This window comes from Elephas maximus, chromosome 6, assembly GCF_024166365.1.
Source record: "Elephas maximus indicus isolate mEleMax1 chromosome 6, mEleMax1 primary haplotype, whole genome shotgun sequence".
NCBI lineage: Eukaryota > Metazoa > Chordata > Mammalia > Proboscidea > Elephantidae > Elephas > Elephas maximus.
In genome coordinates this window covers 129,947,536-129,968,018 of record NC_064824.1, presented here as the reverse complement: position 1 = coordinate 129,968,018, position 20,483 = coordinate 129,947,536, and the positions used below count along the sequence as shown (strand labels likewise).

The following is a 20,483-nucleotide window of genomic DNA, read 5'->3' as shown; positions in this document are numbered from 1 at the left end:
CCCAGGACTGGAGGTGCATCTTTACATCATCTCTTAGAGGATCACTGATGACATTGAATAAAAATGAAAACAGCTAGATGTAAAAATTCAAATCGTGCTTACAGCTGAGATCCAGCCCTTTGAGTTACACTTTCATTGCCTTTATGGTTGTGCAGAAAACAAAGATCACAGTAAAATATTTCAGACCCACAGTTTTATTGTAAACATGCCTATAAAATAAATAAATTCAGAGCTAAAATAAGAAATTTTATGAGGCCAAAAGCCTCTAGGAAGGAAGTAAAAGCACAGTAAAATTCTCCTGAGGAAATTTACATAAACAACAGGGAACAAGTCATGTGTCTGGGTCAAGTCCAAGCCTAAGATGGTATATAAGGGCCTCACAGCGGAAGGAGGCATCAAACCTCCCTCTCACCTCCTGACCCCTCTCTCCTCACTTCACCTGAGTCCTCTCTCCTGACACCATGGGTTGCTGTGGCGGGGGCTGTGGCGGTGGCTGTGGTGGTGGCTGCGGTGGAGACTCCGGTGGCGGCCGCGGTGGTGGCTGTGGCGGGGGCTGTGGCAGCTGCACCACCTGCAGGTACTACCGGGTGGGCTGCTGCTCCGGCTGCTGCCCCTGCTGCTGCGGCTGCTGTGGGGGCTGCTGCAGTGTCCCCGTGGTCTGCTGCTGCCGCCGCCCCTGTAGCTGTGGCTCGTGTGGCTGTGGCTGCGGGAGGGGCTGTTGCCAGCAGAAGGGCTGCTGGGAGAAGCAATGCTGCTGCTAGGGGGGCAGCCTGTGGTGCTGCTGGGGGCCAAGCTGACTGCTGTGCTTAGACCTTTAGACATTCTAAACTTTTCTAGTTCCTAGGTGTTGCAAATGGTTAAATGGTTAATGCACATGACTGCTAACCAAATGGTTAGAGGTTCGAGTCCACCCATGGGTGCCTTGGAAGAAATGGCTGACAATCTACCTCCGAAAAATTAGCCACTGAAACCCTGTGGAGCATAGTTCTACTCTGACTGACATGGAGTCGCCGTGAAACGGATAACAGAAAGACGCTAGATTAGAAGTCAAAAGGCTCAAATTCCAGTCCGTGCTCTGCCAGGGATGCCTGACCACAGACAAGTCACTTAGCTTACCTGAGCCTTGTTTACTCATCTATAAAATAGTAAACTTGGGCTTATGAATCTATAAGGAACTTTTCAGCTTTAACAGCATATGAGTCGATTGAGTTCCTAAAACTAAACTCACAGTCTTTCCATACCTTTTATAAGATTTCTCTTGAAATCTATTCTGGGCATTAAAACCTGTTCATATAAAACAAAAAAATAAAAACTAAAACCTCTCAATCCAATATGATCCATCAATCATAATCCCCACTGCAACTAAAACAGGCCACAACATGCCTCCTGAAGGTGCAAAAACTCACAATAATCAGCTTAGTGGAATGAAATAATGCTTTTTAATACCTTTCTTTTTTTAAAAAAATATCTACTTTTCTGCCTGTGGAACTTTTCTACTTCCATTCCTGCTTATATTGGTTATATACTGCACACAATTTACAGTTTCTAGTACTCTTTAATTTGTCCACATATAATTTATTAATAAAATGCTAGGAAAAATAGTATTTCACTGTCTTTGTTTTGATTTGTTGTTATTGTTTTTGAGGAGGGGTGGAGGTGGTGGAGCTGATGTTTGGCAAGGCATCTTGGTAGCTTCTGGAAGGTTTTTTAGAGGAAGACAAGGGATACACTATATTTGTTAGGGTGATGCTATCAACTGTACCAAACTGACATGAAAAACATATAGTGCCTCAACACAATAGAGGTTTAGTTGTTGATGTCAACTATTGAAGCTGTTCTAGGTGGGCAGAAGGGAATAGGGGTGGGGGTAGATGTGCTTCACTCAGTCATTCATAGACCTGAGCTGATAGAAGCTCTACCATCTTCAACACATGGTTTCTAAGGTAGCTTGATTGTCTGCAATCTATAGGTAGCAAAGAAGAGAATGGACAAAGCCCACGGCTTCCTAAACTCCTTGGCTTAAAAATGACACATCCCACTTCCCCTCACTTTGAATTGGTTTGAAGTGGTCACATGGCCCTAGTTAACTGCAAGGGAGGCTGGGAAATGAAGTCCTTGGCTGGGCAGACACTTTTCTAGTATGAAAGGAAAAGCATGGATTTTGATGGATGATTAGCTATGTCTGCCATAGTAAGCCCATGTTCCAATGATATTGATTTGGCTGGAGTGTGATTAGAAGAGGGTGTCTTGACACAAGTTGGGTGGATGTTTGGTATGCATCCATATCACTTGAATTTCTCCTCAGGTAGTTATGAAGGGTACCCGGGCATACTTAGTGCATGGTTGGGAGCTACTTAAGGTCATATGAACCTCTCATGGATGGAACTTCAGGCATAGGAGATTGAGAAAACAGCAGAAGATAGTTGGAGCCAGAGTTTCAGCAAATTCAGTGCCAGGTATTGGCTACAATTCTCACAGTATCAATGGCATGGTATGTAGCAGGTCAGAAGGGGGAGCAATAGGGGAAGGGAGAGGACAACACAAGGGCTTTAGAACCACCTCCTATTTGTACCAGTGGCATACACATGATTTGGCTGTGATGCCATTTTCTCTCATATATTCCCTCTCTCCCATCCTTCAAAGATAACATTTTTTTTTAATTTTATTGTGCTTTAAGTCAAAGTTTACAAATCAGGTCAGTCTCTCATACAAAAACTTATACACACCTTGCTATGTACTGCTAGCTGCTCTCTCCCTAATGAGACAGCACACTCTTCCTCTCCACCCTGTATTCCCTGTGACCATTCAATCAGCTCCTATCCCCCTCTGCCTTCTCATCTCACCTCCAGACAGGAGCTGCCCACATAGTCTCGTGCATCTACTTGAGCCAAGAAGATCACTCGTCACCAGTATCATTTTCCGTCTTACAGTCCAGTCCAATCCCTGTTTGAAGAGTTGGTTTCAGGAATGTTTCCAGTCTTGGGCTAGCAGAGGGTCTGGGGGCCATGACCTCTGGGGTCCCTCCAGCCTCAGTCAGACCATCAAGTCTGGTCTTTTTAGGAGAATTTGAGGTCTGCATCCCACTGTTCTGCTCTATCAGGGCTTCTCTGTTGTTTGCCCTGTCAGAGTAGTCCTACTTTTTTTTTTTTTTTTAAATACCCTTGAGGCATCCTCATTTGAATTAAACAAGTTATTTTGACTTGCCTAATTTTTTTTTTTTTATATAAGATGTTATCTGTCATTACAGAGTCACAGTGTAGGAATTACAAACATAATTCAGACCGTTTTCATAGGATAGGGTATATGACTGCCCAGGACAATCTAAAGAAAGTCTTCTCCATACAATTTAAATGAGAACACCCTGGGGGCTATGGTGAATTGTCTTGCTCAATATCCACATCAATGTCCTTCTGTGCCTTTCTGTACAGCAGAGGCTGGAATGATGAAAAACAACACTCACCAGAATCTTCTGCATCTAGGGTCTGGATATTGCAATAATTAGACGAATGCTTAAGAGATATGGAAGACAGGAATGAGGGGCGGGGTATCTTCCTGCTGCTTTGTTTCTGCTGATAAGAAAGACCGTGGGGCATTGCAGCTTCTGCTCTGCAGCAACGTTTCTGGGTGCAGATAATAGTTTCAGGGAAGTAAAGAAGCAGCGGCAGTGGCGGCAGTCAGATTCAGCGTGCCAGGGTCTGGTCACTAGCCTTGAGGGTGTGGACGGCAGGCTCAGCAACATTGGCAGTGGTTCTTGTGGTGGTGTGTGTTTGAATTGACCAATTCCTGTTCTTTCTGGCTGCTGCCGAGGCAGCAACTCCCTTAAGGCCTGTTCTGCAGTCGTGTCCTAGGATGCGTACCTGGAGGTCAGCCTAGAGCCTGCTCCTTCAGCACTTCCCGCAACTTCATACACATAATTTCTCACATTACATCTCCTTGGGTGACAGACATCACCCATCTGTCAGTTTGGTGGCTTGCTTGTTGCTATGATGCTGGAAGCTATGCTACTAGTATTTCAAATACCAGCATGTCACCCATGGTGGACAGATTTCAGTGGAGCTTCCAGACTAAGACAGACTAGGAGGAAGGACCTAGCAATGTCCTTCTGAAAATTAGCCAATAAAAACCTAGCGTAGCAAGAAGAGTTCAGGTTTCCTATTACTTACTGATCTGTATGCTGAACAAATAATCTGAGAAGCTGGACTATATGAAGAACGGGGCATGAGGATTGGAGGAAGACTCATTAACAACCTTCGTTATACAGATGACACAACCTTGCTTGCTGACAGTAAAGACGACTTGAAGATTGAAGCACTTATTGTGAAGATCAAAGACCACAGCCTTCAGTATGGATTATACCTCAACATAAAGAAACAAAAATCCTCACAACTGGACCAATGAGCAACATCATGATAAATGGAAAAAAGATTGAAGTTGTCAAGGATTTCATTTTACTTGGATCCACAATCAACACCCATGGAAGCTGTAGTCAAATAATCAAAAGACATTGCAGTGGGCAAATCTGCTGCAAAAGACTTCTTAAAGTGTTGAAAAGCAAAAACGTCACCTTGAAGACTAGTGTGTGCCTGACCCAAACCATGGTGTTTTCAATCGCCTCATATGCATGCAAAAGCTGGACAATGAATAAAGAAGACCCAAGAAGAATTGACGCCTTTGAATTGTGGTGTTGGCAAAGAATATCGAATATACCACGGACTGCCAAAAGAACGAACAAATCTGTTATTTGTATACTTTTCTATCCTTCATTTTAGTAACTTTCATTTTTAGCTCTTTGGGTTGCAAAAAACAGAAATCCACTTAATGTAATATAAAGGGGGTCATTTATTATAACAATATAGGGGCATTTCACAGAAAACAAAGATAAGACCTGTAGTCAGTCCTCATTGGGTAGAAATCAAGAAGCAGGAAACCATTGAGAGGCCAGGCAGCTACTCTCTCTCTTCTCTCTCAGCACATCTGAGTCTTCATTCTTCTCCCTTCTTCTTTTCCTCCTCCTTGTTCTTCCTCTTTTTCTTCCTTTTGCAGACTGGTTTATTTTCCTGAGAGAGCTCATAAATTTATGTGACATGGAAGAAACTGCTAGTTGCCTACCCAATATCCTCTGTCCCCTTCTTATAAATATAACCCCCATTCTAACTGCGCACAGACCACTTGGAATAAATACTACATTTTCCCTGGATTTCTTTACACCTAGATGTTGTCACATGGCTCTTTAAATGGAAGAGGGTAGGCCCTTCCCTGCCTTTACCCTTCTGAGTGGGAAGTAGGCATGACGGTTGGAGTTATAGCCACCATGTTTTGATTATGAGAATGAAGAGACCAAAGAGATGATGGGTCCACGAGCTGAAAGGATCCCTGAGAGTATGCAGCTATGATATCAGCTCTTGAGTACCTACCTCCACTTCTTGTATGTGAAGAACTCAATTTCTCTCTCATTTAAGCCATTGTTATTATGAATTTCTTTTTACATGCAATTGAACTTGATCCTAACTGATACACCCTTTCTCCAATTTCACACAAAACAGAATAACTAGTGTCTCTTGCTTTCAATTCCAAGTTCCTGGGAGAGCTTGAAAGAGCTTAGCTTCTATATTTACCCATATTCCAATCAGTAATGGCCAGGGGAACAAATTCCCACAATACAAATGAGATACCAAAAGGACAAACTACTCATGGGAATTGTGGGGTGGGGAGCGTTTTTATAGAAGGAGGCATGTGGGTTAGGCAGAAAGTGCAAAAGTTGTCTAACGTAACCCTTCCCTTCAGTTATATGCTAATTCTCTTTTCATCTTTATCCTTAAATACCTTCCCCTTTATAATTCACAGATTCTATTTCTACATTTTTATCCAATTCTTCAGATATTTACTTTTAGCCACAAGTGTAAGGAGTAGCAAACTCAAGTGGAAATAAGTTTTGTTACAGCCACTAGCAAAGCATGCTACTTGCTTAGTTTTGCTCTTCTGGCACAGTATGGCAATCAAACTCTTGATTCTCATGTTGTTGTTGTTAGGTGCCGTCAAGTTGGTTCCAACTCACAGCAACCCTATGTTTAACAGAATGAAACACTGCCGGGTACTGTGCCACCCTCAAAATTCTTGTTATGCTTGAGTCCATTGTTGCAGCCACTGTGTCAATCCATCTCGTGGATGGTCTTCCTCTTTTTCGCTGACTCTCTGCTTTACCAAGCATGATGTCCTTCTCCAGGGACTGATCCCTCCTGATAACACGCCCAAAGTATGTGAGATGTAGTCTTGCCATCCTTGCTTCTAAGGAGCATTCTGGTTGTACTTTCAAGACAGATTTGTTCATTCTCTTGGCAGTCCGTGGTATATTCGATATTCTTTGCCAACACCAGAGTTCAAAGGCATCCATTCCTCTTCCGTCTTTCCTATTCACACGCATATGAGGCAACTGAAAACACCATGGCTTGGGTGAGGTGCACATTAGTCTTCAAGGTGATAGCTTTGCTTTTCAACACTTTAAAGAGGTCGTTTGTAGCAGATTTGCCCACTGCAATGCCTCTTTTGATTTTTTGACTGTTGCTTCCATGGGTGTTGATTGTGGATCCAAGTAAAATGAAATCCTTGATAACTTAAATCTTTTCTCTGCTTATTATGATGTTGCATATTGGTTCAGTTGTGAGAATTTTTGTTTTCTTTATGTTGCGGTGTAATCCATACTGAAGGCTGTGGTCTTTGATCTTCATCAGTAAGTCCTTCAAGTCCTCTTCACTTTCAGCAAGCAAGGCTGTGTCATCTGCATAATGCAGGTTGTTAATGAGATTTCCTTCAATCTTGATGCCCCATTCTTCCTCATGGAGTTATAGTTATGTAGAATCCAACAAGTTCTGGTCTCTATCTATAAAACAGTACCTAAACAGTTCTTTAATTCAACATCTAATGAAAACAGTAGAAAGGTTTGAAATTGAAGAGCCCACTCAGTCTGAAATAAGATGTAACTACTTGTTTCCATTCAGTCAACTAACTCAGTAACAAATAATCTATTTATATAATCATATAATTACAATCATAATAATATTTCTATAACTCAGTGGGGGTAATTTTCATAAAATAAATATACTATTGGTCTAGAAACCTTAGCAATGCAGAAGTATGCAAATCATAAAATGATTTCTCTCCACCCTGCTGTAGTGTGGTGTTCTGTAGTGGTATTCTTTCACTCACTCTCAGTGTTTTGTGGGCTATGGTGATGGGTGGGGTATTTTTAATTCCTTTGGTACAAAGTCATTTCCTGCTTAGATCCCCATGCTGGAACTAGACACATCCACTCGATATGCTCTCCTGCTGCTGCAGTCTGGGTTTTACTCTCTAAGCCAGTGACACCTGAGTTGGGTAATGCGCTGGCTCCATCTCCACATTCATTCATTCATTCTTCATTCCCAACAGCATTCCCTGAATCCATGCTCTGGGCTGGGATGGAGATTACACGGAAGTAGAGGGAACCAGGGTAGACATAAGCGCTACCTAATGTTTGATTTTCTTCTTCTGGACATATGTTGGTTGTATTTCGCCATCCACTGCCTCATTTGGCTGATGAAATGTGAATAGAAGTGATGCGTGTCATATCTGCACAAAAATATGAAGGGCCAGTACATGGCTCGTTACATTCTTTTACCTGGCGGCTTCAAGTGGTCCTTGTAATAACTACCATGACCTTTTAGCCTAAGTGGTAACTTTTTCATTTTAAAGCCAATCCCACCGGATAGAACAATTTCTTGAAGATCTCACAAACTAGTAGAGACAACAAAGAACCATGTTCCAGAAATGTACTTACTGTACATGGCCAAGTAAGCACTCAAGAGTAAAAGATGGTTAAGACACAATAATTTCCCCTCCAGTCTCTCTCTTATTCCTAACTTTCATTCTGGTTTTCATTGCCGATCACTTTCAGCCTGGCAACATTGGCCAAACCTCCCACAAGTCTTAGGTGGGCTATCCCTAAATGGATTAGTTTACAAGACTGGAATACTCTATTTTTACGCAAATAACATGCACCTTCTAACTTTGTTTATCAACGTGCCCCCCCCAAGGTATTTTCATAATCAACACTACGCCAATTTTTTCTTTAAGATATTGCTGTAAAAAATTAGCATAGTGTTCTTATGAAAATACCTTGCAGGTAGAGGGCAGGATTGGCAAATGTAGAAGGTGTAGTAGTTGTACTTAAAAGTATGGTAATATGACATTAAAAATATTTTGTCGAATGTTTACTGAATCCTAAAACCTGAAACTGAATCCTAATTTTTTAAAATTATGCTTTAGATGAAGGTTTCAGAGCAAATTAGTTTCTCATTAAACAATACACATATTGTTTTATGACATTGGTTGTCAACCCTGCCATGTGTCAACACTCTCCCTTTCTCAACCTTGGGTTCCCCATTTCCATTTGCCCACCTTTCCTGTCCTCCTGTCCTTGCCCTGGGCTGGTGTGCACGTTTAGTCTTGCATATGGGGTTGAGCTACATGTATTCTTGTTTATGGGCCTAATCTTTGGCTGCAGGTGAATTCAGTACTGAGTTAAAAGGGTGTTCAGGGCCCATGCTCTCATGGTTTCTCCAGTCTCTGTCTGGCCAGTAAGTGTGGTCTGTTTTTTGTGAGTTTGAATTTTGTTCTACGTTTTTCTCCAGCTCTGTCTGGGACCCTCTATTGTGATTCCTGTCAGAGCAATGAATCCTAATATTCTGATTAATCAAGAACATGTGCAGTAAATATTTTTCCCCCAAACTCAAATATGTTCATTTTCTTATTGAACAATTTCAACAATAACGAATTTCCATAAAAAAACCTGTTGCTGCCAAGTCGATTACCACTCGTGGTGACCGCATCTGCTGTTACACAGTAGAACTGTTCTGTAGGGTTTTCATGGCTATTATCTTTAATGGAAACAGATTACCAGGCCTTTCTTCTAAAGCACTGCTGGGTGGGTTTGAACTGCCAACCTTTAGGTTAGTAGATGAGCGCAAACTGTTTGTGCTACTCAGGGACCTTGAAGGAATTTCCATAACTGGTAATAATATGAATAGTTTATAGTAAGCGGATATTCTTTTGTCATAAGGCATGCTAGTAAAATAGGAGTGTATCTTTTTCTGTAAGCCCCTTTCCCCTTCTTTTTAGTTTTCATCTGCCTATTTTCACATGTAAATTTATCTAACAGCTCCATAGATTTTTCTCCCACCTTCCTTTCTCCTCTATCACATTATAAAATTATCATTAGTTCCCGTAACAGTTGTCATAACGTCCTGCCCCAGTGGACTCTGAACTATTTTCTGTGATTCATTTTTCGTAAGTGCTAAACTTTAACCAGAAGGCTCCGGATAAAAGGCAAGACGGTGCCTCACGCACATAGCCACTTTGACAGGGTTTCTTATTGAATCGGAAGAGACCATGACCTGCTGTGAAGGATGGACGTCCTGCAATGGATTCAGCCTGCTGGTTCTACTTCTTTTAGGTATAGCTCTCAATGCAGTACCTCTGATTGTCAGCTTGGTGGATGAAGCCCAACTCCTTCAAAACCCTATCTCTTGCTTTGAGTGGTGGTTCCCAGGAATTATAGGAGCAGGTGCGATGGTGAGTAATATTTATTTGGATTGATTTGGAGAAGGGCCTGCCTATTTTATCAAACTCCTAAAGACCATCTTCCAGCCTTGCAGTTACGTAGCTGTTAGTAGCTATACAGTGAGAAGCAGTGGTGTGGTATTAATTTATATTGGTTGTCAATGAAGAATGGTAATTTAAACTATGTATTACAGTCTAGGGAGCTTGGGCAAAAAATAAATTGGTAGACTGGTAAAAATTGGTTGATTATCTATCACATTTCTCCACATGTTGGACTGCTCTTCAACTTTCCAATGGCCAATACCCGTCTCTCAACATTTACAGGGAAGGCATTAGGAGGGAAGTTGCCCAATAGGAGTGGGAAGAAACATCCCCATGCATGATGAACACCCTGGATGATGTTATGAAGCATGAATGTGGCATAGGCCTGCACCCACAGGGGACCAGTCTAAGCGATTTGGGACTTGAAACCCTGGTTCTCTGATCTCCAGGACTTTCTGGCTCAGATCTTTGACTCAGAACAGCATGGTGCTTGTTTAATAATTTGATGATTATTACTAGGTTTACCTTTGTCGATGTCTGCAGCAGAGTAATGTCATACACAACTCCCCGATATACCTGGTTATGAATCACCGGAGGCACTTGCAATAATTAATTGCCAGGCCTTCGGATGCAGTAGACTCGCTTACTCGCTTATGTAGTGGAATTAATAATATTTTAGGACCTGGCAGAATACCTCAGCCCTAGTTCTATCTCCAATATATCATCATGAGCAAATCACTTATCCTGTGATTGTATTTCCACAGTTGTAAAATGGGGAGCTTTTGTTTGTTAGATCACTTGGTGCTACCTCAGGGGGTCTGGTTAATGCCACAGAAATTACTCTTTTTTTCTGGATGCATGTGTGTATTAGCTACAATGACTGGTATTATCAAAGTGTTTTAGAGATGATGAAACGTGGAGGTGACAAAGAAACTCAGGACACAGTTTTCTACCTTCATCACTAACACTTATAATAAGCAGTTACTGCTGCTGTCCTTATCTCCAGACTTATATATAAATACTCTTAGATCATCACATTCAACTTTAGATAAAAAAATTGACCTTTGGCTGGTACGCTGAACTTGAGACCAGTCTGGCATCAAAAAGCCATTCCAGGAACCATTCCCCCAAATTTGGTGGTTTCTTTTCCTTTAAGACCACGAGGAATCTATTCACCCTGCTTCAGGTAGAAAGAGTTACTCAAAGGGAAAGCTGTGGAAAGGTTTGGGCTATTTCTTCAGACTGCCCCGAAAGTTCTAAGAGGAGAGAAAGCATGTTGCGCAACAGTGTGATGCAACTGCAAATCCCTTGGGGATATTTTCTTCCCTCGGGGAAGGCTTCTCTCCACTTGAGTAGCGACAGCCTTGTCTGCCTCTGCTTAGACCAGAAGCCAGGAGCAGCTAGTTAAATATAACATAGTGATGGCAATTTCCATGAAGGTCCTAAAAGTTCCTAAGTTAAAACAATCCACTCATGTAGCTCTAGATATAAACTGGCTTTGCCACAAAGCCCATCAGAGTTAATATATATATACATTTTTTGACTATACATAGTCCATTAGGCATCAAAGGAGTCTGAGATGATGATGGCATACACCTACACTCCCTGTGTTGTCTTTGGGGAGGTGGGGAAGAGGCCAGAAAGACAGAGAAAGTGCAGAAATCTTCCATTTACTGACCACTTGCTATGGGCCAGCTATTGGATCCAGACTTTACACTGTTATCTACTCTTATATAATCATCTTGCTGAGCAGATCCTATGGCTTGTGCTTTATAGACCAGCAAATGGGGGCTGAGGAATGTTAACGAGGTCACACAGTAGGTGGGAAACCCAACTCTGGATTTATCTGACTCCAAAATCCTATTTTCTCTCAGCATTGCTGCCATAATCCTCCATACCTGTTTCAGCTCACAGTGGAGACAGACACAATCAATAAATCTCAGTGACCAGGAAACTGACGCACAGAAAGGTGCATAAACCTGTGACAGACAGAGTTTCACAGGGAACCTGAACTTCCTTGTTCCATGGCTAAATTACCCCCAATCAGCATTAAAGGAAGGTATCAACCCCAGGCTATCTTTATTACTCAACATTATCTAATGACATGAGAACATCAAACACCTTTAGAAATGTCCAATAGGCAGTTTATAGATAGAACCTCCAGCTCTAGAGGGTGTCCACAAGCACACAGATGGGTAGAAGGGCTCACACACAGGTGTATTTTCATGCTCTTCAGCTATATATAGGATGTGGACGAGTATCCTTCTCAAGAGGGAATGGTGTCCTTTATAACATTTGTCAGTCTATTGACTCAGTTGAACTCTTAATATACTTGTAAATATATAGAAACACTAATAAGTAAGAAGAAATCACTGCCTATAATAAGTACTTCCGTCATAGTTCTTGGAATCTTTCCAAAATTGCTGTAACATTTTAAAATTAGTGTTACTTAAAAAACACGGGATTTTGCAGCAATACAAATATGGAATTTGTTACTGATTACTTCATGAAATGCACTCATTTTATGGTTTTATGACTTACCCAAAACAAAGGTGAACGTTTTCATCTTTTGAAGCCATGACTAAGGGTAAAAATGTTATTCTCTTTAACCTACTATCTGCTAAATGGAAAAATCAATACACATGTTATTTTTCCAAGTATATAAAAAACATTGAAGCATTTTCTCTAAAAAAATAAGCCAAAGGACCATTTTATCTTATATGAAGTTAATTGTAAGTCTGATCTAAATCATATATAGTCATTGATTTTATTTATTACATAATGGTAATTCATCAAAAATTATTAAAGTCTCAACAGAGAACAAATTGTTCAAAGGTAAGCAAATTACAAGATATTATATATAACAGGCATTTACAAAATATAATTATTATATGTTGGAGCCCTGGAGGCGCAATGGTTAAGAGTGTGGCTGCTAACCAAAAGGTCAGCAGTTCGAATCCACCAGCCTCTCCTTGGAAACTCTACAGGGCAGTTCTGCTCTGTCCTGTACGGTCACTATGAGTAGGAATTGACTCAAAGGTAACATTTTTTTTTTTTCTGGTGTTTGTACTTCTTTCATGGTGAAGTGTTTAGAGGACTCCCAAAAATCTGAATTCTAGCCCTGAGTTTTAGTAAGCTACATCTCTTCTGTTGGTGTTGTTGTTAGGTGGTATTGAGTTAGTTCCAACTTATAGCGACCCTATAGGGCAGAGTGGAACTGCCCCATAGGGTTTCCAAAGAGCAGCTGATGGATTTGAACTGCAGACCCTTTGGTTAGCAGCCCAGCTCTTAACCACTATACCACCAGGGCTCTGAAGTTTCTTCTGTAGTCATTTGTAAAATCAGATACCTTACTTTTAAAACTCTGGGTAAAAGTATCAGTTTCTGTAAAGACAAAGGAAAAATATTTCTTTTCTTAAAAAAAAAAAAAACTAGCATGACTTTTAATTTCACAAAAACTCTTATGCTATAATTCAGTCAAAACATACACACTGCTTTACATTTTAATGTCCTCCCATAAAAAGCCCCTCCAATTTCCAAAGCTCTGAATGGGGCAAAACAGTTGAAACAGAATAATCAAGTAACCCCTAATGCTGTAGCAAAGGTGAGTTAATATGCCATGAGGTAAATCGGGTGGTGATTCATATGCTGTACTGTTACTTTCTAAAACCCATTTGTAAGGGAAGAGAACCATGGAAGTAAATATTTAGCATCTTCAAAATCCTCAAGAAAGTTAGCAAAGCTCAACTTTCATCAATAAGATGATTTGTGATTTAATGCTGCTCTTTTAAAAGATTCATTTATTTTATAAGTCAGGGGTTGGCAAACTCTGTCTATAAAGAGCCAGACAGTGAATATTTGAGGCTTTGAGAGCCAAACAGTCTCCTATAACTAGTCAACTCTACTGTTGTTGCATGAAAGCAACCATGGACAATATGGAAACTAATGGGCACAGTTATGTTCCAATAAAACTTTATTAAAAAAAAAAAACAGATGGCAGGCCAGATTTAGATTGTAGGCCGTAGTTTACCAATTCCTGTTCTAAATTACTTGCTCCTTAAGCTGAAGAGATAGTATAGCTTTTGAGTATCACAAAATAGGTGGAGTACATGAACTGTGACATTACTTTAGGGGCTAAAAGTTCCTTTCTTCCTTTTCTTCTGGGTTCTCAGCCATGCCCCAGAGTGGCTGGGCTGCCATACATACATGTGACCTCTGAATTAGAAGGGGTTGGTATTCAAGGCAATACATAAGCAAAGCTTGATAACAATACAAAATGTTCTACCAAAGTGACATAGAGTCACAACATGATCAGAGTGAGTCAAGTTTGTTAGGAAAGCTACCTTGTATAGTGTAAACCTTGAACCTGGTCTGAAAGAACAATGGCTGATGTTGCTTTGGGAAAAAGAGCCAGGGAAGGAGCTTAGTGGGACAATGCAATGAGCAAGGGTCAGGGGGCGGTGATGATGAATACACTCTATGCAGGAATAGATGAGAATTACAGGAACTGAGCCAGCATGGATAATGGTTAAGAGTCTGGGTTCTGGAGCCCAACTACCTAGCTTTGAACCCCAACTCTTCCACATTCGCAGGCAAGTTATTCAAACTTTCTGTGCCTCAGTTTTCTTGTTGGTAAAATGGGGATGATGATAATAGCATCTACCTCATAGGATTATGATGAGGCTGGAATGAGCTAAAACATGTAAAGAACTTATAACAATTTCTGGCATGTAGCTAGAGATCAGTAAAATGTTAGAAAACAAGACAAGAGAATGACTGAGGGAAAGCTGTGCTGAGATGGCCAAAAAAAAACCCAAAAAAACCTTATGCCTAAAATTTCTTAAGTGGAAGGAAGTAATTTACAGTCCACTCTTTAATGATAAAAAAAAACTTTTTCCAGGAAGAATCTTTTAGCCATAGCTGCTGACTAGATGTTCCTAAAAATTTAAACCTAAGTCCTGAGAATACGGAGTCATTTCTTACAGCTTTCCTGTGCGCTATTTCCCTTAACACAGAATGCAGTATACATGAGATTTCTGAACCTAAGCATAAAGTGAGATCATTACACATCATGGATACAGGAGCAGAAAGGAGAATGTTGATCCAAAATTAATTCTCAGATGGTATAGACTTGGAGAACTAGCAAGATGCCGGTGACCTGGGGAGTGAGAAGCAACTCAGGGAAGTGAGAGAGGGGTTGGGACAGAATTACCAGCTCCCAACTGCCACGCAAACAAGATCATTAGTTTCTTTTCTGGTGGCTTGCCAAATTCATACAATTCTTGGGCAACTGGGTTAGTGGTTACAGGTTGTTGTAACTTAAAAAAAAAAAAGTGAATATTGAATGATGCAACCAATTCTTTCAGAAATAGTCCTTAAAAAAAAAAAAAAACAAAAAACTCACCCTAATCTATATAAGGAACCCCTGGTGGTATAGTGGTTAAGGGCTACAGCTGCTACCAAAAAGGCTGGAAGTTTGAATCCACAGGCACTCCTATGAAACTCTACGCGGCATTTCTACTCTGTCCTACAGGATCACTACGAGTCAGAATCGACTAGATGGCAATGTGTTTTTTTTTTTTTTAATATATATAAAATGCAAGTCTTTCTGAAGATGACCCAGGCTAAACTAGAAAGTAGATGGAAGAATTCAAAATGGCTATCTTGAATGCCTTCCCCCTCCCCCTTTAATCTTTATGGTTGAGATTGGGATGACAGGGTTCACGAGATCAAGAACATTGCCAAATCTTCTTTCTGCTCTGTGAGCCTCGATTTCCCAGAACTGGTGGTAAGACGGTCGAGAAGACCACTCTTTCAGCTGATGAGAAATAATTATACTCATCTGTCCTGTTAATGTCATTTCCAGGTCATTCCAGCAACAACAATGTCCTTGGCAGCAAGAAAAAGAGCATGCTGCAACAATAAAACCGGAGTGAGTATGGAGCAATTGGTGTGGGGGCAGGAGTATCGACATCTGAGCAAAGTCACGCTGAGTCATCAGTATCTACAGAGGCAGAGCCACAGTCTTAGAGACACATTGCTATCTGGGATAATTATATGATAATATGGAAAGTGAGGTCCACCCTGCAATAAAAATTTAGCTTTTGAGCTAGCCTTCAGTTCCTTCCTCAATCTTCAGTTTCACCAATCCAAAGGCTTTCAAAGCGAGATGATTTATAAGTCACACTCCCAGCTGTCAATTTCCCCAAATCTACTGTCCTCAAGTCCATTTCGACTCATAGCGACCCCATAGGACACAGTAGAACTGCCCCATAGGATTCCCAAGGCTGTACATCTTTATGGAAGCAGACTGCCGCATCTTTTTCTCAAGGAGCCGCTGGTGGGTTTGAACTACTGACCTTTTGGTCAACAACTGAGCACTTTACCAGCTGCATCACCAGGGCTCCTCATCAAGTTCACAATACTCAAATTTTGTTAAGTTTTGTGGAGTGTCTAAACACGTTGGGGAAATGTGTCCTCAGTTCTCTCATACATATGAGAGATCAGTTTGTCAAGGTCAGAATGATAATTGTTCTTATCCAGTTAACTTAAAGGAGAGACCAGTTATTTTTGCAAACATTTAGTACAGTACCTAAAAAACCCCAAAAACCAAATCCTTTGCCATTGAGTCAATTCCGACTCATGGTGACCCCATGTGTTCCAGAGTAGAATTGCTGTATAGGGTTTTCTTGCCTGTAATCTTTATGGAGGCAGGTGGCCAGGCCTTTCTTCTGTAGTGCTCTGGGGGTGAGTTCAAACTGCCACACTTTAGGTTGGCCTAGGTGGCCAACTATTTGCACCACCTAGGGACCTTAGGACCAAAAAAAAGTACCTACTATATACAAAGTTGTGACTTTGTTACAAGTCAGGAAATTAACATTTATTGAGCATTTAAGTGTCACTCCGCTCAGAACACTTTCAAATGTGCTTTTAATTCTTTCAAAGTTCTCGAGTGGAAAATATTATTTGTTTTATTGACAAAGAAATTAATCCTCAGAGAAAGCACAGAACTTGCTCGTGTAGCACAGCTGGTAAGTGGACTTCTATGCAAATCCAGCACACTGCTCAAACATGGCACTGTTGACTGACCACTGCGGGATCCCAGACACTGACCACTTACAGCATCAGGTCAAACTCTGATGATAGATTTCGGAGTCGAGAGACCAGACATCCATCTGTGGGTGGCTGAGATCTAGTCAAGGTTCCATGAAGCCGGAAGTACACAGAATATGGAGGAGGAACCAGACCTCAGGGGTCCGCTGAAATGGACATTTATTATAGAAATTCAGATTTTTCAGACAGTAAGCAAGCCCAGCTCCTTCAGTGAGCTTAACCAAGTGGCAGAAACTTTGTTCTCTGCCTTCTTTAATTCACACCTAATCAAACTGTAATTTCAAGACCTAGGACTGCAGGGGGACTGTGAGCTTAACCAAGGGGCAGAGACTTTGCTCTCTGTCTTCTTTCACGCCTAATCAAACTGTAATCTCAAGACCTAGGACTGCAGGGGGACTGGAGTGGTGGTGGTTGATTAAAAATGCAACATGAGCTGCTGAAGCTAGAAAAGACCACGAACTTACCAAAGAACGTCCGCAAATGGTTCCACTCTATCTTGCAGATGTTTCTTTCATCGCTTTTGAATGTCGTCACAGTTGTTGGTGCCGTGTACTGTATACTGGTGTCCACCCAGGCTCTCTCTGAAGGACCTCTCTTTTGTAACTCTCCAGGCAACAGCACTTTCAGTTGCCAATTTTCCTGGAAAAACTTAAGGTGAGTCACCTGATTTTCACAGATCGTCTTACTGTTCACACAGCTGTAGCTAGCTCGATTAGAACAGTGTGATGACACCGTGCCATGTTTTTCTTTCATGAAACTACTGGGACAAACAGATCTGTAGGCATTTAGCACATTAGCCCTGATGTGTACAATCTCATGTGGAAATGGATAAATTGGTACAATCAGAATGCCCTAGGTATGGCCTGGTCTAAAAGGATTAGTTGTTCTCGATAGCTTATGCTTGTCTTTTAAAAATCTGTAGTTATACAGTTACACCTGTGAGAGCTGGAATTTGATGCAACTGCTTTATTTTTCCCAGTCTCACAAATTTTCTGCCTTTAACAGGCTGCTGTCTTACCACTTTTCTATTGATCTCTATTAGTGGAAAATACTTGAGTTTTCCTTTTCTAACAGGTTTCTGCCTTACACAAGTTCCAATATTTGCAGGTTTTACTGTATATGTGTATTGTCTTAGTTATATAATGCTGTTATAATAGAAATACCACAAGTGGGTGGCTTTAACAAACAGAAATTTATTCTCTCACAGTCTAGGAGGCTAGAAGTCCCAATTCAGGGTGTCAGCTCCAGAGAAGGGCTTTTTCTGTCAGCTCCGGGGGAAGGTCTTTGTAATCAATCTTCCCCGGTCTAGGAGCTTCTCAGCACAGGGGCCCTGGGTCCAAAGGAAGCACATGCTCCTAGCTCTTTTTGCTTGGTGGTAATGAGGTCCCCCGTCTCTCCATTCGCCTCTCTCTTTTATATCTCAAGAGACTGACTCAAGATACAACCTAATCTTGTAGGTTGACTCCTGTCTCATGAATACAACTGCTTCTAATCCTGCCTCGTTAACATCATAGAGGTAGGATTTACAACACATAGGGAAATCACAGTAGATGACAAAATCGTGGACAATCACACAATAATGAGAATTATGGTCTAGCCAAGTTGACACACATTTTGGGGGGATGCAATTCAATCCATAACATGAATATATACTTAAAAAAAAAATCCAGAAATACATGCGAGAAACTTAACTTACATCCTTGGAGAATGGTTATGGGGAGTACTCTGAGGGAGTGAAAGGGACATTTAGTTTCTACACTTTGGAATTAAATTTGTAAACCATAAGCATATATTACCTTTATAATTAAAAGAGAAAAACAATAAAAACACGCTGAATAAATTAAATCTAGAGCCTTGTCTGTACGCTCTAAAAGAAACAAACCAGCCAAAGAATTCAATGCAAACATACCATAAATATTCTATGCACATGGCACTCTGAGCCACACATTTAAGGCATGCAATAACAAATAACACTGAGGAACTTTGTCACGCATACCCCATCTTCTTGCTCACTTTCGAGCTGAATAATTTCAATAAGGTTCACATATATAAATGGTTTTGTTCAATCCTGTAAGATGAGCCTAAAAGGAGCCTCAGTGCAGCAGTGGATAAACGCGCTGCTGCTAACTGAAAGGCCGGCAGCTTGAACCCACAAGCCACTATGCAGGAGAAAAACCTGTCAGTCTGCTTCCATAAAGATTACCGCTTTGGAAACCCTATGGGGCAGTTCTACTCTGTCCTCTAGGGTCACTGTGAGTAGGAACTGACTCGATGGCAAGTGGTATGACGCATCTGTGCCTGCCTGTGGGCATAATTTGTAAAACTGGAAGAAAAGAAGAATCTATTTTACGAGCTATATAGGTTGCTCCATTTGGAAAATGACCAGAATTTACTTTTATAGTTACATGGGGAACAAAAAAAAAGCTTTGTTCATTTTCCCATACCTTGATATATTAAAAAAAAAAAAATTCCCAAATGTGCATAGTGCAGTTGTTCATAATCAAAACCAAAGGAAATTCCCACTTAGTGATAGATCTGAAGCGTAAGATTAGAGATTTCCACCACTGACGCTATATATACATTCAGTTCTCACTGACCAAGGGCCCACTATATACTAGGCAGCAGGATTTAGCTCTGGAGATGGAAGCATTCGAGGAACTTCCATTCTAGTTGGGGAGACAGACTAAGCCAGTAACAGATACAATGGAGGGATCCTAAGCTCACTGCGGAGCCCTGGTGGCATAATGGTTAAGAGCTACAGCCGCTAACCAAAAGGTCGGCAGTTCGAATCCACCAGCTGCAGCCTGGAAACCCTATGGGGCAGTTCTACTCTGTCCTATAGGGTTGCTATGAGTTGGAATCGACTCAAAGGCAACGGGTTTGTTTTTTTATAGATAGGTTGAACCTCATGAAATTGTCGATATTCAGTCATTTTTAATACAGAACAGCAATTTCATATGGTCGAACATAAGAGCTGGTACTATCAAAATGCCTGTGGAATGATGGTATATACAGTAAAACCTGCAAGAGTTGAAACCTGTGTAAGGCGGTAACCTGTCAGAGAAGGAAAACTCCAATACTTTTCACTAAACCAAGCGACAGAAAAGTGTTAGATTGCACCCTGTGAATGGCAGAAACCTTGTGAGACCTGGAAAAACAAAGCAGGCCCGTGGAGTTCCGCCTCGCACAGGCTTCACCGTATAGTGAACAGAAGAAGTGTTATAACTATTGGGGTATATGGACACATGCTGAGAAACACTGAAATTAGCTAGTTTCTGGGCATGATATTTCAAAAGCGCATCCTGTTTTACCATACTTGTTATTTTCTGGGCCCAATACTGCATTTCTTTGATGATGTTCCTGAATATCTTATTTTTTTCTCATTTCTTTTGTTTTTCAGTAACATTCATCCAGAATCCTTCGACCTGCAGTGGTTTTTTAATGACTCTTGTGTACCTTCTACTGGTCTCAGTAACTCCAACACGGCCAGTGGCGGGAGTAAATATGACCAGCACATCAATCCCACAGAAAACAAATACAAGATTATCCACATCTCAGCATTTACAGGTCTACTACTTGTTGGGATTCTTGAGCTTCTGTTTGCGCTCAGTCAGATAGTCATCGGTTTCCTTGGCTGTCTGTGTGGAGGAGTCTCTAAGCGGAGAAGTCAAATCGTGTAGTTGTAATGGCAATAAAATGGAATTGTGAGGTGTCTGAGTCATCTGAGAATTACA

The 20,483-nt window shown here is 41.1% G+C and overlaps 2 protein-coding genes across 2 annotated transcripts; both read left to right on the top strand.

The window, feature by feature from the left end:
• Positions 1 to 461: 461 nt before the first annotated feature.
• On the top strand, positions 462 to 761 carry LOC126078364 (small cysteine and glycine repeat-containing protein 7-like). Its single transcript, XM_049888850.1, has one exon. The coding sequence runs from the start codon at positions 462 to 464 to the stop codon at positions 759 to 761; it is 300 nt and encodes a 99-aa protein (XP_049744807.1).
• Positions 762 to 9,423: 8,662 nt separating this feature from the next.
• On the top strand, positions 9,424 to 20,429 carry TM4SF20 (transmembrane 4 L six family member 20). Its single transcript, XM_049889010.1, has 4 exons — positions 9,424 to 9,606; positions 15,503 to 15,568; positions 17,252 to 17,403; positions 20,150 to 20,429. Exons 1-4 carry the CDS (start codon positions 9,424 to 9,426, stop codon positions 20,427 to 20,429), a joined length of 681 nt encoding a protein of 226 aa, XP_049744967.1.
• The last annotated feature ends 54 nt before the right edge of the window (positions 20,430 to 20,483 follow it).

Coding starts and splice junctions, on each gene's coding strand:
- LOC126078364 (XM_049888850.1), top strand. CDS start 462: ATGGGTTGCTGTGGCGGGGGCTGTGGCGGTGGCTGTGGTGGTGGCTGC.
- TM4SF20 (XM_049889010.1), top strand. CDS start 9,424: ATGACCTGCTGTGAAGGATGGACGTCCTGCAATGGATTCAGCCTGCTG. Junction 9,607..15,502: donor TTATAGGAGCAGGTGCGATG/GTGAGTAATATT, acceptor TGTCATTTCCAG/GTCATTCCAGCAACAACAAT. Junction 15,569..17,251: donor GCTGCAACAATAAAACCGGA/GTGAGTATGGAG, acceptor TCTATCTTGCAG/ATGTTTCTTTCATCGCTTTT.